Below are 27,251 nucleotides of genomic sequence, written 5' to 3'. Positions count from 1 at the left end.
CACTGGAGGGGGCAATGTCTTCACAGAGGAAGAGATGGAGGACTGGCATATCGCCCCCCTCCGCCGCCCCCCCGCCCCCCCAAGAAAGAAAATAGACACTGGCGTTGGAGACAGGAGTTCATGATGTTGTGTATGGGCATGAAGAAGCCAGAGGAATTGCGAAATGAGACAGACAGACCCGCAACAGTCTAAAAGCAAACAAATTCCGGGCCAAGCAAGCAAGCAACACTTGTGTCTTACAGTGGTCCATTTTGAATAACTACTGGGAGGCTGCTGTTTTCTATTTGGGACAGACACCATTGTGTGTTTTGTTTCCCACTTACATTTTGTCTTTGAAGCCTGAAATAAAGCATCCTGTTTGCCTTTAGCTCTGCTGCTCATGCATCCCCTATGCCCTCAATCCGTAGAGAAAGACATAGCCTTTGCGCCATTTGCGCAGAGCAGTACCCACACAGCACTGGGACTGAGGGGTGAAGCATGATTAGATTCTAAGTCTCGGCTGCCGCAAGCCCATAGGAGCAAGAATAGACCCCCCCTGAGCATGCTCCACTATTCTCCAAAATCATGGCTCATCCTCTCACTTCATCGCCTTGTTCCCTTACTATCTCTATCTCCCTGGATCTTTCTCTTCCATAAATATCACTTCGCATTAGTTGAGCAGACTATTACTGTGCCTCTACCTCCTTATGGGTGGGAGACTCTCAATCAGAGAATGAGGTCCTGCACATCTCGATTCTACCTTGGTGATCACTTACTCAGACTGTCTGCAAGTGACACATGTACTTACAGGAGCAGAAATGACAGATTGATCAAGGCCCCCTCATGTGCCACCCACAAGCACTCCAAACTTCTTTTACTTTGCATTGCCTACCCCCATGTCTCAGCTCAGCCCCGACAAATCCAGCTGGGAGGGAATAGGCTCGCTGACCATTATGGGACACAGCAGACCCTAGCCTGTGGAGAGCCTCCCTCAACTCTCTCCTTAGTCTGAGCCCGCTCCTCCTCACCCCAGGCTGCATGCTTGGCGTCCCTCCTCTCTTGTGGGTGGTCGCTGGCACCTCCCTGACTCCTTGGGGGCACCTACCTGACAGCTAATGTGCCTTGCTGCCCTCTTGCTGTGCATCGCTACAGCTTTGGTGCATCAGTCAGAGTGCGTCTCAGTAACTACTGAGTGGACCTGGGTCACAAAGGCAGCTGCTGCATATTCTACCGACATAACCAATAGCCCAGAGCTGCAATGGGTGACAGGAACAGGACAGATGGCCCCCACCTTTCACTGCAGTGGCTTCCGGCATCACTGCCTGACGTCCTATTGCCTGCAACTCCAACAGACGTATAGAGACTGAGCAGACAGGTGGTCGCCTGCAGTCCTTAAGAGTGTCAGGACCTCCACTGGCTGTGGACTGGTCACAGTGAGGTGCTCACCAAACTGTGACTCTGAGCCTGAGAGTGTGCACCCACACAGGGGAAGGTCTCCATGCTGGTGTGAACGCCAGGGAAAGAGTTAGCTGCTGGCTATCCTTAACTGAACAATGTGCCGCTCTGTTGGCATGTCTGAGAACAGCAGACAAGAGCCATCCGCACTGGCTTTGTGGGAGGGAGCTAGCTTACCCTCCACACAACCATGGTCATGTTGCCCCACCTCACCCCCAAATCCCACCAGCTCCTCTACCAAAGGGAAGCCCTCCTACCAAGCCCTCCTACTTTGGGTGTTCCTCTCCTGCAGACAAACAAAGAGAACAAATGAGTGCCATGCCAGGCGGTGCCAAGAACATGCATAGCCATGCCCTGCCCTCTCCAGGACGCAATCAGCAGCCGCAACTGGTAAAGCATTGGCAGCAAGAGGTGATTGCCAGCCATTCTGTGCAGCTATTCAGAGCAGCGCAATCAGCCTGTGTGCCATCCCGCTGCACTGGCACAGTTAGACCGAGAGATGGCCTCCGCTTCCATCCATGTGAGCGAAAGCATGACTTAGCTTTCATTCATCAGAGCTCCTGAGTACTTAACCCTGCTTGCAAGTGTCCCTACTCAAAAGGGTGGTCTGTCGTATCCCCTGGCTTCACCCCCCCGTCTGAGTTTATACGAATTCCTCACCTCTGATTTCATTACCTTCAGACTCGACTATTCCTACACACTTCTAGCTGGCCTCTCCAAACTGGAGGTTACCTCAAACTCTGCTGCCTGTGTCTTAACTCACTGCAAGTTTCATTCCCCCTTCTCCCTTGTGCTCGTTAATCTACATTGTTTAAATTTTCATCCTCCTTTTCAAATCGCTCAATGGCCTCCCAGGTTGCAGCACTCCGCTAATGCTGATCCCTTGATTAGGCTGTACCTGCACTGACTTGTCCCCAAGAAAATTCCCTCCTTAAAGCTCTCCACCTCGCCTTCCCTCCTTTCAGATGCTGCACCCCTTTAAGAAGCTCCTTAAAATCTACATCTTTGACCAAGCGTTTGGTCATCTGATCTAATATCTCCTTACGTGGTTCAGTGAAGCACCTCGGGATGGTTTATTGTGGTCAAGGATACTGTATGAATAGGTTGATGTTGTCGGAGTAAATGGGTGTCGACTGCAGTCCAGTTAAAGGAGAATCTTTTCAATGCTCTCCCCCAACCTCCCCTCTGTTGTGGAGTTTTTTTTTGCTGTGCTTGGGGATTCTGCTGCGACAGGGGCAATGCTGCTTCAGGTTGGCACACTGATAAGCTCAGGATTACCCTTGTGGCCCCAAGAAACATCGTCACATCCTCTGCACCCACCAGCCGATTTCACAATCTCGGTTAAAGGCTTGCTGAGGATTCAGGGCACTGAAGTACAATAGGTGATGCCCATTATAAGGCCACACTTGTTCAAGAGCAGACCTTTCCGTCATTACAGGCCCGCCAAGCACGTTCTGAGCAACAAGAAACAATTAAGAAAAGCGCTTTACCCTTTTCTGTTATGGTTTACAAACATCCGTACTTTCCAAATGGGCCAATAAAATGCCCCTCGGCAAAATGCCCCTAGATTCCTGATGAAGGGCTCCTGCCCGAAATGTTGTTTCTCCTGTTCCTCAGATGCTGCCTGACCTGCTGTGCATTTACAGCACCACTCTAATCTTGATAAAATGCTCCTGTTAATGGAGGCTTATTCTGAGTCTAACCCACACAATAGCTGGGGTTTAGAGAATTATAACTTGTACATTACAGAAGAGGCTCTTTGGCCATCAAGTCTGTACTGGGGTTGTGGGCAGTATGTTCTGTTAGCTAATACTGATTTTCTTCATTTCCAATTAGCACACAGTTGCATATGGGAGAATAGAGAATGAACATGATTTTTACAGATGGTTGGAATCTGCATTGGCTATTGATGGGTGCCATACCAATTGCTAATCAATTACTAGGGGTCAAAGTGAGAGGGGGAAATGTCTAAGGGAGATATGCGTGGAAAGTTCTTTATGCAGAGGGTAGTGGGTACCTGGAATACGTTGCCAGCGGAGGTGGTAGAGGTGGGCACGATAGCGTCATTTAAGATGTATCTGGACAAATACATGAATGGGTAGGGAGCAGAGGGATACAGGCCCTTAGAAAATAGGCGATAGGTTTAGATAGAGTAAATGGATCAGCGCAGGCTTGGAGGGCCGAAGGGCCTGTTCCTGTGCTGTAATTTTCTTTGTTCTTTGAACACGGACTAGCATTACACTGTGTACAGGATCCATTGCGACAAGAGGCCAGGTTCAAGTCCCACTTGCTCCAGTGGCTTGTTGTCGCACATCTGAGCAGGTCAGAACATGACAGTATGTTTGTCAACACAAGTTAGTGAGTTTTAAAAATGTCACACCTTTTCAAATCCCTCACTTCCTCCCCCTCTTCCTGTAACCTCCCTCCAGCCCTACAATTCTCTGAGGTCACTGCTCTCATTCACTTCTGGTCCCTTCCTCATTCCTGGCTTCCATCACCTCACTACTGGTACAAAAACAGAAACAGCGGGCAAAACTCGGCAGGTCTGACAGCACCTGTGGGGAGAAAGCAGGGTTAATGCTTTGGGTCCAGTGTCCCTTCTCGGAACTGTTCTGAAGAAGGGTCATTGGATCTGAAACATTAGCTCGGTTTCTCTCTCTCTCTCTCCACAAATACCGCCAGACCCTGCTGAGTTTCACCAGCTCTTTCTGCTTTTTGCTTCAGATTTCCAGCATCCCCACAATTCTTTGCTTTTTTTTTTGGTGTTTACCTCACTGCTGGTGGCTGTCTGAGCACTAAACACTGGAATGCCCTCTCTTCCATGAAGCAGCCCCTGAAGACTGACTCTGCCCATCTTAATATCCCCCTCACATGGTGTGGTGGCACATTCTGTGAGGCACCTTGAGACTTTTCACTAGGTGAACTGTACGATATGGACCTGGTGTAAAACGGGAGCAGGAGTAGACTGACAGGAAATATCGGATTCAGTTCTGGAATTGGTTGACCCAACTTTGCATCGCCACTCTTCCCACTGAGAAAGCTGCATTGGAATTTTCACCCTTCAATTTAAATGCTGCTGTCTTGTCCCCCCGCCCCCCCCCCCCACTCCACCTCAACTGTTGCTGTGATTCATGGTCCTTCTGGAGCCAATCAACTTTGACAGTTGTGCCGTGTTGTTCCTTTCTGAAAACTCCCACCACGTTTAATTAGACAATAAATTCAAATTAGTTTTGTTTGCAAAGGATCTAAAAGCAAAAACTGACATGGTGTGTAGATCAGTCATTCATATCACTGGAGTCCATGCCAGGACAATCAATCATGATTAAACTTGGCATGAACAGTACTCATTCGTGCCTTTATTTGTATCAGCATCACCGAGCAAACTACCAGTGCTAAGCATTGATCGGCTTTCTGTTCTTAGACAAATTAACTTCATGAACACTCAAAGAAGCACTGCCTTTGTTTACTTCCCACTCCACCCTTCCCCTCCCACATCTATTTTTTTCCCCCCCAAAACGTTCAACATGATCACAAAACTTCCCAGTTGCCAAGAGTCTTTAGCATCGTGGCTTTGTAAAGAGGGCAGAGGAAACCCCAAAGCAGGAATCGGACGAAGAATGGTGGCATGGTGTCTCAGTGGTTGGCACTGCTACCTCACAGCGCCAGGGACCCGGGTTCGATTCCAGCCTCAGGAGACTGCCTGTGTGGAGTTTGTACGTTCTCCCCTGTGTCTGCGTGGGTTTCCTCTAAGTGCTCTGGTTTCCTCCAACAGTTAAAGATGTGCAGACTGGGTGGATTAGCCAGGGTGTGGAGGTAGGTCTGGGTAGGCTGCTGTTTGAAGGATCGGTGTGGTCTCAATGGGCCAAATGGCCCACTTCCACACTGTAGGGATTCTCTGATAGAGGATCTGACTACAGATGATGTTTTGAGCAGGCTCTTGGTCAGATAGGTTTGGGGACAGAATTCCAGTATGTTAGGCTATGATGGCAAAATGGTGTGGCACTATTTGGACTATCGGAAAGGGGGAAGGAATTACACAGTGGGCAAGATTCACAACAGGGCAGGGCATGTGTTGTGATCTTAAGGTTAAAGGAGGTTGGAGACATGGGACAAAATTGGTAACCAAGGTTTGCGCTTTAAAGTCTACATGTTTGAAGATAATAAATTTAGAAGAGGTCAGTCAGGGTGGGGTAAAAAGGATTTTTTGTGAGGTAGCGTCAATGGTGGAGCTCGAGAGCAATTAAGATTTTGTGTATAGTGGTGCGCAGGGGATCAAGAGGGCAAGGGTTGTTGGGAAAGCCAGGTGGTCACTTGGGTGTAAATGAGGGTTTAGATGGCAATGGGGATGAGGAAGGGGAGCGAGGTGCCTACACAGCAGAAACAGCTCGTGTTGGTGACGGATTGGCTGTGAGCATTAAAGGTCAACTCTGGGTTGAACTGGGCCCATTTGAGTTGAGTAGAAACAGTCACACATGGCATTGGTATCAAAGGGTTAGACTGCAGAATTTCTGCAGGGAAGGCAGCAAAGGATTCGGTCTTGCCAATGTTTAACTGGACCTGTCCATCACTTAATGGTAGAGAAGCTGTCAGAGAGTGTGGTGAGAGTTGTAGAGCCGAGGACTGGGTGGTAAAGCGTGGTGACATATGGAACTGACTGTATTCTTGAAATTGCTTTTACCAGGAGTTTGGCATGTCACTAAGGAACACACAAAAGCTAAGGATATGCAATGGGTGACCACAGCAGGATAATTCATTCTGTGAGTGGAGTTGACTACAGTCAGTGAGCTGGGAATAGAACCATGAAAGGACTCTACCAGCAAGGCAAAGCAAGGGCAAGACATTGATTGGGAAAACTGTTACTAACAGTACTGAGGATGACTGCTTAAGCTGAGCATTCTCACCATGGATACTTTTAGTAATATTAACAAGAACAATCTCAGTGGTTTAGACACAGATGTAGGATCAAACAGGCAGTAGCAACACAATTCATGTTGAAATTCCACTGCATATCAAGGAGAACATTACTGCATCACATTTGATGTCAGGCATGCTACACTGCTTGCCTAGTGACAAAGACACTGCCTCTTTAATCATGGTTATACTGTGACAAACAGAAAAAAACAGTTATAGCAGAGGTACTCACCCGATGTAATCTTCTGATTTGTTGTACTTTTTGGCCAGGTATTTGGCTGAAGCCTTGCTGGGAATTTTTACCATGGACAGCTCCTTACCATATCGAGTCATGTTGCAGGGCGTCTCACATGTGCAATATGAACTGTCCTTCTCCACCAAGAACTCTGTTCAAATAGTAGTGACATAGTTGTATTGGCAATTGCTTACTATTAAGGAGGGTGGGGAAGGGAATTGATGGTGGGCTGAGCTAATGCATGGTACTTTGTGCCTTCCCTGTCCTAAGGGTGAACTGGTATTAATTGGAACTTGCCATGTTCCTGTGTTATAGATTGTAGTTCACTCATAGTTAGACTGTGACTGCGTAAAGTTAGATTGCAGAGAAAAAAACAACTTCCTGGAACAGACAAAAGGCCATTAAGTGTGACAGCCCCCGTCCCTTTCTCTAACCACATTGACCCACCTTTTCATATGGGCTTACTGTTACTAGTTCAAACATATTTGCAATTTTGCTCACAAAATACATTCAAGATGAAACCAAATGAGATGAAATTCAGAATTGTTTTAATGGAGAGCTGAAAAAGCAGGAATGTTTATACAAACCTGTTTGTTGGAGGGAGGTTTTAGGAGAGTGAAGCCTTCACTAAATGCTGAAGGTGCAGACAAATTTGACAGCTGCCTGAGGAATTTTTTTAAAACCACATATTTCCCAATATCTCTCTGGAACAACGCCCAATGATCCCTTGGATCCATCTGACCCAACATCTGATACTGAACCATTCCCTCTTTTAAATGGAAGGTCGACATGATTTCCTCTCATACTCCTACTTGCTGCATTTTGTAATGGCGTTTAGTGGTAATTGACATGGGGCAATAATTGTCAAGATTGACTTGTCACCTCCCTGCATTTATTACTGAAAACGGTCAACAGAAGTTCTCTCTAAGTCACCCATTTAGCAAAGAAACTAACTTCTTTAACCTTCCCTCACAAATGAAATGCCTGATATTGGGAGCTCATTACCTCAATTTTTATAACCTTGTGAAGACAAGAATGTTTCTCAATGACTCGGCTTTTATGGAACTACAGACCAGTTTGGTTGTTGAAGCTGGATTGAGCCCAAACATCTGAGATGAAAGGACAATATTTTAACCCTGTGCACCACTCAGACCCCTTATGAAACAGACAATATTGATTATGTGCGTATTCAGATATTTTGTTATAACTATTAAAGCAACACCATGTTTAAAATCACACATGGCATAGCAAGCAAAGTGGAGTACGACAACTATACAGATTCTGACATTGTTTTGTTTAATTAAAGAAGGAGTTGTACCTTGAAGGTAACCTGTTAGACCTCATGCAAGACCAGTAATTCATCACAGCAAAAAGGCTGACACTGCTTCATGTCTGCACAACATAATGCCCACACTTTTTAAAAAAAGCTAAGTTTGTTTTAATTAATGAATGCTCACATTTATCAGAACCTCATCATTTTTCAAATGATCTGCTCCTCCAACTTCCTCTTTTGGTGGCACTGGCACTTACTAGGGTACAGTGGGGTACAGTGCACTGGCATTTGGCACCATGCTCAAGTGGACCATTCTTCCCAGATGCGTTCACTGACAATCTGACTAGGATGAAGGGGGCATCAAACAAATCCAATCCAGTTATCGCTTAATATAAACACAGGTATACCTTGCGGTGGGAATTGGAGCATAGCAATCAAGGAGAGAGGGTGTGACTAATTTTCCCTCTGAGAGGTTCACAAAACCATCTCTCAAATGAGAGCTGACAAGATTGGAAATCAAACCCGGGGTTTTCCTCCTTACTGTGACTCAGTGCCACCATGGGTACTGTCATCTGGGAAGAATTTTAACCTTCTAAGTGGAGTATTCAGCTTAAAGTTGGTAAACATCATACATAACTCAAACTCATAGGCATAATAATTAAACATCACAATACCTGCTTCATTTAACAGCGAGCTGGATAACAAATACATTTCAGCAATTTTTTTTGCTTGAATTATTGTGTCTTGCTAGTTTACTTACAGAGCAGAACACACGTTACTTAGGGAAGCTAACCAACATCTTGATTTTACCTGCAAAGAATTCTGGGTAACGGGTCATCATAGACTTAACATCTGAACAAACCTTATTTGCTATGATAGCATTCTGGCTCACACAGTCTCCATTCAAACAGGAACAAGAAGTTAAATTGCTGTTAAGTTTACCTATAATTCTTATTTTTAAAAATGTACATGAACGTATAAATTGGCTAAAGTTAAGTAACTGAGAAATAACAATCAGCACAGAGACAGACAATTGAACAGCAAGAGGAGCACAGAGTACTGCAATGGAACAGGTTTGACATGGAACAGGTTTGACCCTTTTAATTCCGCTTTAAAAGGGTCATTGCCTCAATAAAAATTTGCTTGAGCAATCATTGTTGATGTGGTGATCGAAACGTGACAACAAATATTATACCAACTTGGGTCACAACATTGTTGTGACAGAAATAATGCGCTGCATAAAGATTTGCTCAAGACAAGGAGTCTTGAGTACAGTCTACTTGACCTCGGTCATCGGGAATTCAACCACTTCCAGCAGCCATACTGCAGCATTGCCAAGAGGTCACAGCCCACTGATGTTAAAATGTTGTCAAAACGCTACTCTGGAACTGAAGTACATTCGACTCGTGCAAATCCAGGATTTTCAAATCAAGGTTCTCTCTTTCCTCCACAGTTGTTTTGTGAAGAAAAGGGGAATTTTTGCTGTCTCCATCGGAAAGATGCTACCAATCACATTACTTTTTGAAATATTAGCAACCTCTTGTGACGATGCTAGCTGTAGCACAGAGGTCTGCCAGGAGCACCCGGAAGTAAAACAAGAGGCTTCCAGGTTTGCTAGGAGAACACCAAGGCGAACTCCACGTGCCTCTTTCCCACATTAGTGCTATCATTCCATTCCAGTTTTCCATCAGACAATGGCCCCAAAATCACGAATGTTTGGCTGACATGGTGCCATTCCTTAGTCTGCATGCTCACACCTCTGAACGAGCTGCTGTTTTCACTTTACCATGTTCTCAGACTTGCAATGGGACCATTCTAACTACTATACACAGAGCTACGTGTGATCAGCAGATTTATTTTTCTGTTTGACTGTCAATTGGCTTAAAGTGGATTATAACTATGGCATTGTAGCCAGTGACACTCACAGAGGGCAGTCCCTTTCGGGCAATTTAAAAGCATTAATTTTGCTGGACAGAGTGCAGTTTGCTCTTTTCCCCTTCTCATCACTTTCTTTTGACAACTGATTATGATGCATAGAACATGGCATCTGGGGCTAATTTGCCAACTGCTTGGCATGCTCAACTGGAGCAATGCAAGACTGCATCACTGATATCTCACGAGCTTGCACGTAAGCTCTGAGTTTGAAGTGCTCATGTACATGCCTGACCATGCATTCAGTCCCACTGGGAGAGGTACAGAATAAACTTAACAAAAGGATCAGTGACTAAAGCACAGGCAGCTGAACTTCCATTCTGACCTGTACACTTTCAACAAATTGCCACTGCCTGAGTGTGCTCCCCCAATCCATTTGGGAGGCTGCCCTCAAGTCTTCAGCAACAGCCCTGTGTAAATGGGAAGGGACCAATAGTCTCCCAAGCCCATAATCCTTCCATAACCCTTTCTGGTTTAAGAGGCAGAACCCGTATCGTGGATTAGCTACCTAGCTACTCAAAAGGAAAAATTCCCTCTCTCTATCACTTACATTAGTGGTGCAGTGGTGATGTCACGAGACTAGTAACACAGAATCGCCCCCCAACAAGCTAATGTTGTAGGGTCACAGGCTCAAATCCCATGATGGTAGAAGTTTGAATTCAATAAAAATCTGGGATAATAAAGCTTGTTTAACAGTGACCAGGTAATCCCTGCTGATTGTTGTGAAGACCCATCTGGTTCACCAACATCCTTTCAGGAAGGATATCTGCCGTCCTTACCTTGTCTAGTCTACATGTAACTCCAGATCCACAACAATGCAGTTGACTGCCCATCGGATAATTAGGGACAGGCAATATATGATGCTCTCGCTGATAACACCCACATCCCACGAATAAAAGTAAAAAATTCCATCAACCCGATCATTTTCATTCCCCATTTCATACTTTGCTCATCCTCTCTTCCCTCTTTCATTTCTTCTTTCCTTGCCTCTCCATCTCATCCCTTCTTGCTTTGTGCTTTTGTTCCTTGTCTCTCTTGCCCTTTCCTTCGCATGGTTACTGGGCAATGGCACGTTCTTGTGTTCCATGTCTTTGGTTGGTCTGTTCACTCCAGCTAACACTACAGACTGTGACCAGTCACTGAGAAATCTACAGAGTTTCCCTTTACTTAATACTCAGTACTTACTCCGAACAACCTTCTTAAAGTCATAGAGTCATACAGCACGGAAACAGACCTTTCAGTTCAACCAGTCCATGCTGAACACAATCCCAAACTAACCTAGTCCCACCTGCCTGCTCCTGGCCCATATCCCTCCAAACCTTTCCTCTTCAAGTCCTTATCCAAATGTCTTAAATGCTGTAACTGTGCCCACAACCACCACTTCCTCAGGAAGTTTATTCCACACATAAACCACACTGTGGAAAAAAATTGCCCTTCATGTATTTATTTAAATCTCTCTTCTCTCACCTTTAAATGTGCCCCTTTGTCTTGAAATTCCCCCATCCTAGGGAAAATGCAATGACCAATAACTCTATCTATACCCTTCATTATTTTATAAACTTCTATAAGGTCATTTCTCAACCTCCTCCGGCTCCAGTGAAAAAAAGTCCCAGCCTTTCTTCATAACTCAAACATTCCATACCCGACAACATCCTGGTAAATCTCTTCCAAACCCTCTCCAGCTTAATAATATTCTTCCTATAGCTGGGTCCAGATAGGCTGGCAACAGGTTGGCAGTAGGCTACTTACCACCAAGAGACACTCTGGTGTCTACGGGGACTTTGTTGATGATTAATCAGCTGCACCCACACAGTTTGACAGACCAGGGCACAAATAATTAGGACAGTGGAGGTTTTGACATTATGGGGTTAGTTGAATCGGAGACTGATGAACCTCAGCCCATAGTCCCACAGAGGCCTCACTTACATCATGGCTGCACCCATCACACTTTTCAAGTTGCTCACTAGCTGGCTAAGAGACAATGACCAAGTTCAAAGGTTTCAGCCCCCTGTAGAAGACAGACAACAAGAACTGCCTATGCTGTGCATGTTGAACAGTACAGCTCTCCATAAATCCTGTGAGCAGATTACCATTACTTGCCTGGGCAGCACGAGACTTCCCTTCTGGGATGTCAGGCATAGCTCAGCATTCATCAAAACTTTCTCTCTTATTTCCCCTTTTCTGTCACAATTTCTCTCAAAGCATGCCTCGGAGACCTTCCCTTACATGCCATAAGCTTACCCTACCTACATAAATCATCACTTTTCAGCAATGTATCAAAGGACCAGAGCTCCCTTCACTCCTTCTCAGTCTGATATCACAAGCCTAGGTTGTAGATTCTAGGTTGAAGCCAGAACTCAGGGACTGATACAAACAAGAGTCAACAATTGGGGCAGACAGGGAGAAAGTGAGGTCTGCAGACGCTGGAGATCAAAGCTGAAACTTTATTGCTGGAACAGCACAGCAGGTCAGGCAGCATCTAGGGAACAGAAGATTCGACGTTTCGGGCACATGCCCTTCTTCAGGAATTGGGGCAGACACCCTTGAGTTTCCAATGAGTACTTTGGAAATCCCCAAGTGAGCCATAGCTCTGCAAAGGCACTATAGTGAATGCAACCCACTAGTTTCACAGGCAAGTCTACCAACAGTCAAAATAATTCCGTCAGAAATATGTAGGATACTCTAAAACAGCTCCTTACAAATGACATCCAATCCACCATTGACGAAGATGTCAAATAGAATGGATATCACTGACACACTGCTCCTGAGGTTGGACGTCATTTCAGTGAGTTTATCATTTATCCTTAAGCCAATCTTGGAGATGGAGATCAAATCCAAGCCACTTACTCCCAGTTTCCACCTTCTTCCTTACAAGCCCAGGAGGACAAAGATGTTCTGAAGAATGAGAAATACAATGCTTCTCCTGATCTGTTATGAAGCTACCATCTGCCATACACATTCCTCCTGAGAGCAGGTCATTGAGACATTCAATATACATACGTCAATAACCCAAAGGACCACCTTAAAAGCTGGGACTTGGAACAACGAACTACCCATGCCTTAAATAGATTCCGAATTCCTGACAGTGTCATGGCACTAATCTCGAAGACGATCACCATTCTGTCAGTACCTTTCCCATCAGTGCAGTGCAGTGCAGTGTCCACCTCGTCATTCAATTGTCTATCTGTGCAGCACTATAATCTCCATGAGGACGAACTCCAGGTCTCTCCAGACTCTGAGGATGCCCTTACGGATGTATTGAAAGGGGGATTGAGAAAGGAAAAGAGAATTACAAAACTCAACCCACATCACAAATACAAAGTTGCAACCAAAGCAAGTCAGAAGTCACGTTAATGGGCTAGCTTTCAGCATGTTTTGCCTGTGTACTTGCAGTTGCAATGTGCAGTTGAAGTGGACATTGCATTAAACCTTTGTACTTATTGCTACGATGCCATGTCTAATTATCACTGGAGAGTCTGCAAAGGCTGGCAAACTGTGTCCTGGATATTGCAGCTTGTTGCTGCTGTGCATTGCAGACAGCTTCTGCTGCTTTGTCACCTACTCCATTGCCGTATTGTACACTGCATTGCAATTCACAGCGACTGTTACACTGCTGCTGCAATCTCATCCCTTGCTGCTGTTGCATTCCATCATACTGTGTGGTATCCTGCTGTTGCATTGCGCATTTTCATAGCTGCATTGCACCTTGCAATGGTCCTTATAATACTTACTGCTGCCTTAAAATTTGATTGCATTCTACTTTTCCGTTGTATTGTACTGCAGTTCCTTAGCGCAGCATCCAATTGTGAATGGAATATTATGTTTTGTGAAGATATTGCATTCTGTTGCTGCAGCCATATACTTCAATTACTTCTACATTTGTGTTGCATATTGCTGCAAACGCATTGAACATTGTTGTGGTGGCAATGCAGTTTCTGCTGCATTGGACCCAGTTATAGCTGATGTGTTCAACTTCACTGTTGTTGAGCATCAGCCTGTTGGTGTTACATTACTGCTGCATACTACCTTGCCGCTCTATTGTGGCTATTTGCTATTCCATTGCACATTGCTTCAGCTGTTTGGTAATATTTTAACTCATTGCTGCTGTGTTGCATCCTGCTGCTTTTGCCTCCCTGCTATATTTACTCAACGATACTATACTGTGCTGGTATCGCTGCCTGTGGCTGTTGCATTATGCTCAATTCTACTGCCTTGCAGCTTGCTGCCTTTATTCAATATTTCGCTCTTGAAATGTCCTTTATTGCTGCTGCTTAGCACTTTCTGCTTCTGCATTGCACCTTATTGCTGTTATTTTAATATCCTTGCATTGCTGTCTGCTTTCTTTGCTACATCTTGCTCTTACTGCATTGCATGTTTTCACTGTTGCATTGTTCTTTGCTGCTGCTGTTTTGTACCTTATTACTGCTGTTGCATTGTAACCTGCTGCTCTTGCATTATACAGCAATGCTTTAGAATTGCACTTTGTTGATGCACTGTATTTTTTGCTGCAACAATGTGCCTTGTTATCACAGCTCTATAGTTGTTACTGTATTTCACTGTTAGTACAACTGCACTGTAACCTGTTCGGCTGTATTATTTCTCAATACTGTAGTGTATTGTATTGATGCATTGCACCTTGCTGCTGCAGTGTTGCACTTGTTGAGATTGCCTGCTTAGACAGCATTCTAGCTTGCTCTCATGTTGTGACTTTGACAGTTCCATTTGCTCGAGTTGCATTTGCTTCTACTGAATGCACCTTACTGCTTTTTTAAAAATCAAGCAATGTTGCTTTAATGTACTTTGCAGCTGCTTTCTTGTATAATCACTGCTGCATCACACCCAAATAGCTGCATTTTACCTTGTCGCATTTGCAATGCAATTCTTTGCTTGTGCATTGGCCCTTCCTGCTGCATTGCATGCTGCTATTGTATTGCACATTATTACTCATGCATTATGCCTTGCTGTTGCATTTACTCTCCCAACTGCAGTATTTTGATTGAAATAAATGCAACAAGCAATGTCACTCACTTTTCAAGAGTCACGTCTAACTTCCGTTTCAAAGCGCTCCTGTGTGGCAGCAGTCTTGTTATCAGAAAACCGCAAAGCAGCGCATGTGCCAAGTACCTGCAGTGGTTGCTTTTGGCCAGTGAGTAACTTGGTGGCCCCATCAAGAAAAAACGACGACAACTGGTCCACCTGGGCATCGAGAAGAGGTGGCGCGTGCAAGAATGGTGTACCCTTGCTGTACTGACATATGCGCGTTGGTATCCAATGACAAGGACTTCAAGTGGCAGGACTGCAAGCAACCCTGGGATTAGGTAATTACTTACAGGCAGTAAGAGGGCACTAATAATTGCCCAAGACATGGCGTGAGCTGGTATTGGTGCCCACTTGTGGTGCAGTATTTTGAGCCAACAGTGTCTCCCCCCTGCAGTTGGCACCACCAACACCATTGATTGAGTAATGCACTCTGCAGCTAATTCAATGTGAGGCCGACTAGGAAGGCACTGCTCTTTTGAAAGGAAACATACATGCTCCACTGTGTACAAGGATCTACTGTGGAGCTCTACTTGTGACTACTCAACCAGCAGAGGGTAGGTTGTCAGAACAATATTTCGTTGGGAACAATGTAGCTGTCCAATAGAAGCACTGCAAGCTGTCTGTGCGGAGCTTGCCACTTACTTTAATGTGCTGTACGTATGTAACAATCGCAAATCTGATTCCTTTGTATTTTGATTTTCTCTCTTTGGCTAGCACTGGGCTGATGGCCACATGCAGACTGCGGGCAGACTCCCCTTGCGCCAGCTCACTGCACTCTGTCCGTGCAAGAGGTGCAACTAGTGGTCACTCCTGTCACCTTTCCTACCATCCGCAGCGCATGTCCTGCCATTGTGCGGCCAATGGCGTCTGGCTGTGCTCCATTCAGGTCCATGTCCCGAGGTGAACGTTGGCATGAACTGCACCAATGCACTTTTCATTCACTCTCCATCCCCCCAGCTTGTTTGCCAGCGGGAAGCGGGTTGGCAAGACCTGCAGGCACGGAACACAGAGGGTGGTGAAACGGCAATAACCAACATCGAGCGCCAAAAAAACATGGACGACCACCACAACAATTACCTGTGCTTGATGGCTACCACTGGCTGCTGCAGTGCTGTGCACTCTGAGCTTCTGATGGAGCACAGTAGGATATCTGCAAGGTATCTTCACCAGTCTCCTCAAAGCTAGTGCCATTGGTTCATGCTTGGGCAGTCAATGCCCCTGCCACAGGAACACTGCTCCCAGCAGCAAGCTTGGCAGCTCCACAGAGAAACATGCTTGACATGTGCCAGGTAACATGCCCAAGTTGGCACACATCAATTCTGCAAATTAACAGGCCAAGTGACGCTGGCTGCTCTCCTTCACTTGTATTTACCTCCCCTTTACCCACCTTCAACCCCATTTGTCACCTGTAAAGGGCACTGCTTAGCGCATGGGTACCCCGACATCTGCCCAAACGGACGAGGAGGCACTGTTTGCTTGGGCACCGCACTCCAGCACAGTTGCTCCGATGGCTACCTTGTGAATGCTTCACATCCAGCCTGACCTTACAACGAGGAACAAGAAGAACAAGTCAGTACAGCTTTCGAGACAACATCTGACAACGCGGAACACTGAGCAAGTAGGCTTTAACAGCCTGCTTACAGAATATGGCCGCGAGTAGCAGGTGATTGGAGAGAGTCAGAGAGGAACAACAACAGAGAGAGTGTCCACTGTAGCCTTTGTGTCATCCACTTTTTTTTTAAAAAGAACTGAAAGTTTTGAGAGTTCCTTAACAGAAAACATGAAGCCAAATTCACAAACAGGCCTCTGGGCTCCTGTTCTATCATGGTGTGCACATTTGCATTGCGAGAATGGCACTGCGTGATTTATCCCTTTGGAGAACTGGCGCAGACATGGACGGCCGAATGACCTCTTTCTGTCTAGTAACAGAGCTATCACTCTGTGACTCCGACAGAGAGTTGGTGGCTTGGTGAATGCCAAGATATCAGGAGATGGGAGTTGCAAATGTCATGGCACTTGGGGGCAGTGGATGTACTGCCTAGGCGTCTTGTCATAAGTCAGTCACCCAGGGCAGCATGGTAAGGCTTTATCCTCCTCTATTTGAAAACCTGCTACCACTCAGCTGACCATGTAAGGCCTTGTGTTGCTCCAAAGGCCAGTGGAAAATGGACTCTCAGCTGGATGTAGGTCAGTCCATTTTATTTGCAATAGACTGGAAAGAGGCAAGACCACCCTGGTATATGCCAATCCTGAGTGACAGGACCATCACCATGAAAATGGAGATGTAATCTTGGGCTTCCTCAATTGTCTCCAGGAGTTAAAAGATTAACATCTTTGATTACAAGCAATGTCTGGGAGAAATATCATCTGGAGGTTAAAAGAAGATTTTTTTTGGTGTTCTTTTGAGAGGATGGAAATGTTGTGTGACCACTGATGGTGGATGGAGGCATAACATTTGGCAACACAAGGGTCATCTGATGAAACATCCAGGGTTATCTCCAACCACAAGTTGCCAACCCAAAGGAGGTCAGAGATTTCAAAACTTATTTCTTAGCCATGGGTAACCAGATGATTTTGTACCATTTGGCAATGGAGCTCAAAGCTGCACGTAGTCAAACTTTTGAATTTGACCAAAGTGTTTCCCATTTTAGCTGGCCCCAAGCATAACTTGGCAAGACATCCACTTTTGACACATCCTTCCAAGTCCATATCAACTTACATAAAGTGCTGGCTGAGTGAACTCATCCTGTTCTGACCTGAGAATAAGGATTTGCCCCTTCGTCACCACCCCACTGATCAGGCACACTGTTCAAGATCTGAAGCATTAATTATTGGCTGAAAGTATGAACCAGATTCACCAGGCTTTGAGATTAAAAAAAACAGAAGCCACTGGCATTGAACAACTGCTCAATCAGCAGCTGGGGGAAAAGAAAATGGGCTTGTGTTTAGATTAGAACTTTGCATTCCAGAGTCCCACTACTGCCTTCTTCAAACATGAACCTGTCTTTTGATAGAAACTGCAAAGTGTTTACTGTCGCTTTTTACATCTACTTACTGCTGGATAGGTTTGTGATGGCAATACGAGTGACACATGCAATTTAAGCTGAAGTGACATTCCCAGCTTTGCACCAAAGGCAAACCTGAGTGTCCTCAGAACAAGGTTATTAACTGAGAGTCCACAAATAGCAAGCAAGAAAAAGACCCTTCATCTTAGGGCAGCCATTTTCACAACAGCCTATCTACCTTATTTTGAGGGTTGCTTGCTTTGTTCACAAGAAACGTTGTCTGGTTGAGTGAGTAAAAGCCCCTTACAAACAACCCAATGTCAACCATTTTACTCACCCCAGAAAGACTTAATAAAACACAAGAGGTGCTTACCTAGGGCTGGATCTGCACACTCTCTGTACTGTTCCGGTGTACAATATGGAGCATCACCTAAATACAGAAGAGAAAGTTAGCAGTCAGGAAACTTGTACGCATGCACAAATGTCTCCTAATGAGCCTATTTACATCCATGAAATTCTAATGATTGCAATTATGTTTCATGCTGAAAATGCCCTTGAAGGAACCTTTTGAGGAAAAATTGCTTTTGAGTTGCAAGACTAAACGAAATAAGCACACACAGCCTCCAATACATAAGTAGAGTTGTGTTAGGAGCAAGAGAAGCTGATTAGAATTCCTCAGGCCTGCTCCCGCTAACGTTCTCCCTAATGTTCCCATGATGCAACATTTACTGTGTCCATCCCCCACAAAACCTGTGCAGAAAAGACATGCGATCGTTCCGGGCCTCTGCTCATGCACACATCTGACCCTCTCTAACGGTTACGACTGGACTCTCAAAGAGGGAAAAATAGTGCAAATTCAAAGGTAAAAGAGACGCAATGTTTTTTTTTAAATGAAGAGGTTAGAAATGACCTTGACCAAAATTATTTAGGAAACACTTAATGTGCTTCTCCTCTGCTTCTAATTTCAATGTAAGAACAGTCAAATGCTTCAACCTATCCCGTCACTCAATTCAATCAGGCAGAGGATGACTACAATTTCTAGACAAACAGAATTCAAAAGCAGGCTTTGCTCACCTACAGTTGGAGCACAGTTCTAGTTTCTACATTTTGAAAAGGATATGGAGAACGTATGATAAATGGTTTCCAGAGCTAGAACAAAATGGTACATCAAACAGGAAAGACCAGGTTAGAACTCTTTTCTCTACAAAAGAGAAGCCTTAGGAATGGCCGACTGAGGTGTTAAAATCATGGAAGAATTGCTGGACAGTCCAAAACTGATGTAAGATAATCACAAATAAATCCAGCACAGAAATCAAGAAACTTTGTGTTGAGAAGGGTTAGAATGTGGAAGGTCAGAGTGGTTGAGAATAGCATAGATGTTATGCCTTCTGATTATCTTCTGGTCCTCCTCTGTCAAAAATGTAAAGCTTAAGAGGTCTCTGTCTTTAACCCACTTGCCATGGTGTTGGCTAGAAGACAGCCCCAATCAGTGTCTTGTTAGACGTTGTCCGATTCTCCAGCACAGCTGTAAATGTTGTCCACTGGAACACTTCCACATCCAATTGATTCCAGGCTAACTAGTTCCTGACTTTTTGCAGACAATACACCAATATATACCAATAAGTACATTCAGACGAAAGTTGATAAACAAGTTAGCGAGAAAGAAACCGGGTTGAGATGAAACTAGGGAGGATGCTCAGGTAAGTATCCGCTTGGATCGGTTGGGCTGATTGGCATATTTCTATGCTATATATTTTATGCAATTTATTTATAACAGACGGGTCTCAATTAAAGTAGTAGATAGAGGAATATTCTAGAAATAAAATGCTTTGCTGATGCTCACCAACGAGCCTAAGACCAGAACATAAAAAAACTCTCAAGGAGTAATGAGGATACAAAATGAGTGAGCCAAACTGAACAAAATATGTGAGATGCGAACACAACGACAAAGCACGAGAGAGACAAAGTAAAAGACCCTGGACAGGATGGAACCACAACTTGGATGTGTGTACATTTTACAGATGTGATTCAGAGATGCCGGTGTTGGACTGGGGTGTACAAAGTTAAAAATCACACAACACCAGGTTATAGTCCAACAGGTTTAATTGGAAGCGCACTAGCTTTCGGAGCGACGCTCCTTCACCAGGTGATTGTGACAATCACCTGATGAAGGAGCGTCGCTCCGAAAGCTAGTGTGCTTCCAATTAAACCTGTTGGACTATAACCTGGTGTTGTGTGATTTTTAACATTTTACGGATGGGAACAGAGGGCAGACTTACACAAGGAAGCAGACAAACAGTGAGGCTAAGAGATGGGCAAAGTGTCATGACAGGAGGAGAACGTATCTGCCAACCACACTGGAACATGTGGCCCAAAGTTGTTTCTCGTTGGTGCGAATGGGGACGAGGATCAAAATTCTGTGCAGGTATTGTCCTTGCTATATCTCTGTCTATCTTGCACCAACAGGGTATGTCTGGGTAAGAAAGGAGGGAGAGATTCCCAAAAATGTAATATTGAAATAGATTTAAGGAGCAAATGCGCAAATTTCAACATTCACACCGGGGATGGAGAGGTGTTCAATGCTCCCTGCATTTACAGGACAGGTGCCATTTTTGATCTGATTTTTGGAGGTAGCAGAAGTACGACACTGTTCCATCTTTTTATTGAACCATATTTTGGCTTTAGGTTTCCAGCTGGCACACTGTACCATGTGTATGCCTATGGGACCATTATGTGGAAGTAGTAAAGAAAGGATAGCATGCAGGCGAAGGTGTCCACTCTCTGTTGCCCTGGAAACAGGATCATTAGGCTGGGTTGCAATTATTTGGGTTTGTTTAATAATTCTTTCCTGCTTGTGATGAAGAGGGAAGGCTGTTACACAGTGCCCTCTGCTGCAGCCTGACATCTAGCCGGGGAGCCTGGCAGGGTTCTCCCCAAAGAGTAGGGCATCAGAAATGGCACCAATATGAAATTAAGGGCTCCTCCACACACCGCTCGATGCCACCAGAAACTATCAGCAAGGAACAGCAGAGGGCAAAAGTTGCTTCTCTGGCACTCAGAAGACACCTTTTATTTTAAGGCCCCTTCATGAAGCCCTTGGTAGTCTCAAACCAAGATGGCACACCCTCTTCAGCCCTGCCACTTCTGCGATAGTCAGGGCCAAACGCCAAGCACAGATAAAATGAGGTTGATACAGTTACCAGAACTGTCACTTAAAAACATCGCTGATGTCTTGAGACAATGCTTGATTGACCAGGGAGTGCTCTACATCCAGAGGAGAAGGCTGGCAGGATCCAGTTCCTGAAGGGCCACATATGGCCTGCGAGCTTACGATGACAGGCTCTCATTGACAAAACCTCGTCTTAGATTTACTAGTCCCCCGTCTTGTCAGTATGCTTTCAGCTATTCATGCTGACAACAAAACAGCTTTACGAAAGTGAGGACTGCAGATGCTGAAGATCAGAGTCAAGATTAGAGTGGTGCTGGAAAAGCACAGCATGTCAGACAGCATCCGAGGAGCAGGAAAATCAATGTTTGGGGCAGGAGCCCTTAACGTTGATTTTCCTGCTCCTCGGATGCTGCCTGACCTGCTGTGCTTTTCCAGCACCACTCTAATCTTAACAAAACAGCTTTAATTGCATAGGCCTTGGCTGTATATACATTGCTGATAAATCCATTCTGATCACCAGAGAATACTTTATTAAACATCACACCAAGAACACACTCTGGACAAATGTTGCACGTTGGTAAACCACACTTCACTCCTGAAAACAAATGAGTGATTGGCTTCACTCAAACGGGTGGCAGGTAGAAGTAGGACAGTGGTGTAGCTCAACTGCAATCTCTGCTGATTTGGTTTGTGGTTCCTGTTGAGGGTAGTCAATTTACCCTGATGTGGCGTGTGTGTTCTGTAGCCTAACCTGTCATTCCTTCTATGTGATCCCATCATGGCAGGAGTCTCTGAAGCAGCTGGGTGCTATGCATTATGGAAGCCTCTTTGGAATCCCTATGCCCCGGGCATTGCTTAGGCTCTCTGCCATGTGTTGAGTAGGGTGGCTTGAAGGTGCAATGTGTCGTCGTCCTGAGAGATTCCATCTTTATCTGTATGGATGCCAACTGTGCCCTGCCACTGGGTACTGCCTCATCACGACTATGGGTCAGAATGCCAACACAATTGTTGGCACAGGTTGGAAATATAAGGCCCAGCAAGGGTTATCTCATTGTAATCCCCAAGCAGCTGGAGAGAAGTCTGATCCAGCCTGGAGCCCAAGGTCTCTGCAGCAATATTCTGAACATTCGCAAGAGATGCCAATGATTATAAGCTAGGCCTGTGCCCATGGGCACCACAACAGACAGATATGAAGATGCCACCATTTTCAGGCTGGTCGCCAGTTTTGCGAATCCATCTGTTATTAATAACACGCAGAAATGCAGCAATTGACTGATAAAGGCTGGCACGGTTTCCAATGGCTGAAGCATTTTTCTGTGCCCAGAAAGCATCCTCTTTCAAAACACAAAACCGGTGGCATTCACAACCCTGATCTCAAGGTCCTTGGTCATCTCTATGAACATCCACCATCGCACAATGATGCTGCAGGAATCAGCTAGCAATAGCCCCCTTGAGCTCAATATTGACGTTTCCCTGGAGTGAAAGAACCTGAGTTACTGAGTGTGAGGGGAAGAGCGAGTGAGAGTGGATGCTCTGAGAAATTGGGCTTGTTTTGAGATACTAACGACTGGGCACTGCTTTCTAGTGAGAAACACTAGAGCAGAGGAACACAGGCTGTATAAAGCAGTGAGTGTTGACAAAACAGCTTACAACATATGAGATCATGTGGCATTGCATATTGTTCTGTGTTATGTCAGAGCATGACAATACTATGGCTTTCATAGGTGTATTTTCTCCTTTTCTTTAAGAAGAAAGGTTGGAACAGAGGTGCTAAGCAGTCTGCTTCAAAGCCCATAAACTGCTTGTGAGACCTTGGAATATTCTTCTGAGGTTGGAACAATAGAATCAGCCTGAAAGGGTGGGGTCAAGCTCCCACAGAACCAGGATGTTTAGATTGAGTTTTTCAGTAGCAGTTGCTGCTGGAGTTTGGAAGCTGTATACGTGTCTCCCTGCTACTCTGAATTTTCATTTTATGTTTTTCCTCCTGAACTGGAGAACTGCATGTGAGTTAGTTATTTTACTGAATTTGCCTTTGCCAAGGGATGTGTTTATGGGACATTACTATATTGGAATGGTTACTGTTTAGTAGTTAAATAATCAATTCTGGTGTTAAGTTTTCCAATAGAGTTTAGTTTTCCAATTGCTTCTTGTATTTTAACTATACAGGTAAAGTATGCCTTGCTTTAAGACTGGTCATTTGATGAATCAGATTTGTATCTGGAACGCAATGCCTGGCATTTGCCTTTAAAATAAGACAAAGTTAGGATCCAGGCTATTAAATACAGTTTGAGGGGAGTTTGGTCTGGTTCACAACATTGAGTAGGAAGAGTTCAGCGAGAAAGTACCAACCACCTGTACACAGGGATGGAGTGGGAAGCACCTCCAAACTCAGTACCCATTGATCTGCCCAGTGGTTCAGAGGGTGTCCACTTACCCAATGATCTGGAGGGTGACCTCCTCAAAATGAACCTTGAAGAGTGCTGGGTTGAGGAAGAGGGGGAAGGAGAGGGGTTGCTGGCTTCAGTTTGGGGTTGTTCTCTCCTGTGACGAAAGCAGGTGGGAGAACACCAAACAGCTAATAATGGACCCGATCGCTCGCAGTGAGGGTGAGGGGGCAGCCCATGTTGCGCCATTGTATTGCATCACTCAGCAGCCTGGCCTTTTAGGAATGGCTTTGGGTCAATCCTGAAAGGGCCTTTGAACTCACTGAGGTGAAGGCTTCTGGCGCGACCTTCTACTTTGTTCTGTTATGATACACAAAATGCTTCAAAATATTGTTAGTGCATGCAAAGAAACATTGCTTCCCTGTGTATCTTGAACAGCAAGTCATGGCAGGAGGTCCTACCTTGGCTGATTTGCAGGATTGCTGCCAGGTCCTGTATAAATGTTGGGCTCCTCTTATCTGCAGGCACAGTGCCTGGATACCAAACTGTGTCAACCACCTCTGTCGCTAGAACTACAGAAAGATTGCCATTGCAATGCCAGGAAATGTCGGTGCTTTGGTTGCAGCATGGATTCCTGCTGCCGGCATTCTCTGGTTGAAAGATCATTTTCTAAACCCAAGCAAACCTTGAGAGTCCAGAGAAATGGGTGCAGCCGTGCAGAAGGGAGCATGATATTGGCTCGTGCTCTGCGTCAAAGGATCTGCACCTATTCTACATCCTGCCAGAGAGCTGTGAGTGAGCCATTTGGCAGTGCATAAATACATGAACAATGAAAGACAAGAAAAAAAACCTTCCCCCCACTCAGCCCCTTTCCTACACCACCAGCGACTCTGTGATCTCCCAACTGAGGTGAGAAACCAGATGTAAATAAACCCTGGCTCATTCAGAACGTCATCTCCATCGCTTGCCAAATGGATCGAGTCAGAGAGATCACTCTGGCTCTGACAAGGCCACGCTTTTTATACAAGGTGAGCTCTGTCACAGTCATATAACAGCTCCAGCCCTCACTTGAAACAACGTGCAGCAAACAGCACTCTTACACAATGGTTGTTTACCTGTTAAAGTAGGGGTCGGCCAGAATTTCAAACCCATTGGGTTTCACAAAAGGGGAGAAATCGTAATCACGTCAAGGTCAATTTGAATAACGAATGTTTCCACTGGGTCTGTGCAAATAGCAGACTGCTGCTGAGTCATGTGTCTGGTGTTACTAACAAGTGGAAATACCTTCAGAATCTCACACTTTAAAAACCTCTGCCAACAAACCACCCCACCCCCAATTTCTTGAGGAAAAAGCCCTAGCCTGTTCAAGCTTTCCAGATTGTCATACTCTCTCCATTCTGATATTGGGCTGGTAAATCTTTTGTTTCCTTTTTTGATCTTGGTGCTCTTGTTTATATATTTTTAATAGCAGTGCGATACAACTGAGCAGCTTGCTAGGGTACCTCAGAGGGCGGTTAAGAGTCAACAGTGTTGTCCTGGGTCTGGAGTCGTATCGAGACCAGACTGGGTAAGGATAGCAGATTGCCTTTCTAAAAGGGAACAGTGAGCCTGGCGTGTTTATATCATAACTTGACAGCTTCATTGTCACTTTTACTGAAAACAATTTGATTTTATTTGATTGGATTTGTTGTTGCTGTCACGTAGCAAGATGCAGTGAAAAGTGTTGTTTTGCGTGCTCTACAGGCAGATTGTACCATACAAAGTAGCAGAACAGGGTGTACTGTTTATAATTCAGTAATAGGTCAGTGTGGAATTGGGATCGATAGCTCAGCTCACTGCCAAATAGGATGCCAAGGGAGGCAACAGTGTGATTCAGAGAATGGCAAGGATTGGAGTTGATAGCTCAGAAATATCATTTGCGGAGGGGTGAGAGGCCAATGGCTTTGATCTTCCCAATATTAAATGGGAGGACATTTCTGTGCATCCAGTATTGGATGGTGAACAAACAGTCTGACAAACCGGCTTCGATGAAAGGGTTGATACCATGAATGACTCCCTGTATTCCTCTGTAAATGTCCGAGTTATACCTGGCAATAAGGATGTTGCATTTGAATGTAATTGCTTTGCGATAATAGTTTTTGTGGTGATTCACTTGAGGGTGACAGATGCGAAGTCTAAACTAATACATTTCTGCCTGGATTTTAAATCCATCACAGCATGCAGCATGTTTCATTTGGCAAGTCATAAAATCAAGCATTATTGACTAGTTTTCATATTAATATTATCATCCTTGAATGACCATAAGCCTCTTGACTTAAAAAAAAACCTGCCTCAAGAATGTTTTGTCCCATGAAAGTTGGCTGCCTTTGTTTTATTCCTGTCACATGGGTAATGAGATGAGTAGCATCGGGTTGCTTCATCTTTGCAGACGTTGAGAATCTTCATGGACATGGACTGGCATTTGGCTTGAAAACAGAAGGGACTAAATGGCCTTTATTTGTACAATTTCTGACTGTATTGTCCTTGTATGCTTATATCAGTTCTCCTTGAGCCTGTATTCTGCACAGAGTCACACAGCGTGAGAACAGACCCTTTGGCACAGCCTGTCTGTGCTGACCAGGTTTCCTAAACTGAACGAGTCCCATTTGCCTGTGCTTGGCCCATAACCCTCTATTGCTTTCCTATCCATGTACCTGTCCAAATATCTTTTAAATGGTGTAATGAGATCTTTCCAATCACTTCCTCTGGCAGCTCATTCCATATCTATGTGAAAACATTGCCCTTCAGGTCCCTTTTAAATCTTTCCTCGTTCATCTTAAACCTCTAGTTGTAGACTCCCCCTACCTTTGGAAAAGACCTTGGCTATTCACCCTATCCCTGTCCCTCATGATTTTATAAACCTCTATAAGGTCACCCCCTCAGTCTCCAACGCTCCAGGAAAAAAAGTCTCAACCTATCAGCCTCTCCTCAGAACACAAACCCTCTAGTCTCGGTTAAATGCTTGTCAATCTTCTTTGCACCCTTTCCAGTTTAATAATATCCTTCCTATAGCAGCACAACCTGTATTGTATGCAGTACTCCAAATGTGGCCTAACTAATGTTTTATACAGCTATAACATGATGTCCCAACTCCTGTACTCAATGATCTGTCTGATTTTGTGTAAGCGGGTCATAGTGCTTGAAGGTTTATGCAACTTACCTCCATTCCACATGCTCCCCCTTTTATTGCTCACCCAGTTTATATTGTGAGGCAGTTTGCACACTTATCAGCGTAAGGGTAATGGTGAATGGAACATTTTGTCCCACGAATAATAAAAAAAAAACAAGTGCCCCAGAATAGTGCTGCAAGGTTTGGCACAGAGTGAACCTGCTATGCCCTAATCCTAAAAAAAAAGAGTTTGGCTACCTTTTCAACCAAGCTCATCAAAGTATTAATCCATGTCTTGAGACTGCTCATCATTCATCACAAACTGAAACCTTTCTCAGAGAGAACACAAGGGGTCAGTCAAAGTTGGTGTTTTGCAGTTGTGGGACAATCCAGGTTCAGAAAGAGGGAGCTTTGCTTTCTCGTGATAAGCCCAGCTGCAGTGTCAATCATGTTTCTTTCGCAAACCTTATATTTGACATCGATGTTCCTCCTTTCTGAAGTGTAGCATCTCCAAAACCTAATAAAGATTTAAAGTCTTGTCTCTGGTACTCAAAACCCTGATGCCACAACTGGCAACATAACAGAACATAAAAAAGAATGAAAGACCATAACTGATCAGTAACTTGAATGTTTCCAGCAGGTTAAAGAGACAAATGTGAAAAAGAGGAGCGGGTCTAGGCCATTCGGCCCCTTTGAGCCTGCTCTGCCATTCAACTCTTG

The 27,251-nt window shown here is 44.8% G+C and overlaps 1 protein-coding gene across 3 annotated transcripts in view; it reads right to left on the bottom strand.

The window, feature by feature from the left end:
* The window catches only part of LOC122543294 (acid sensing ion channel subunit 1b), an 847,708-nt gene that overhangs the window by 38,189 nt on the left and 782,268 nt on the right, over window positions 1-27,251 (bottom strand). For all 3 annotated transcript variants that reach the window (XM_043681801.2, XM_043681800.2, XM_087985443.1), the window contains exons 5-6: window positions 18,204-18,260; window positions 6,578-6,731 (exon numbers count right to left, since the gene is read on the bottom strand). In XM_043681801.2, coding sequence (XP_043537736.1) covers window positions 6,578-6,731; window positions 18,204-18,260 — 211 coding nt within the window. The remainder of the gene's footprint in view (window positions 1-6,577; window positions 6,732-18,203; window positions 18,261-27,251) is intronic.

Source organism: Chiloscyllium plagiosum, unplaced genomic scaffold (assembly GCF_037043375.1).
Source record: "Chiloscyllium plagiosum isolate Xiang-an unplaced genomic scaffold, Cpla_swu_hap1 HiC_scaffold_53X, whole genome shotgun sequence".
In the NCBI taxonomy this organism is placed as follows: Eukaryota; Metazoa; Chordata; class Chondrichthyes; order Orectolobiformes; family Hemiscylliidae; genus Chiloscyllium; species Chiloscyllium plagiosum.
The sequence above is the reverse complement of the archived record's forward strand: the minus strand, read 5'-3'. Positions and strand labels throughout refer to the sequence as shown.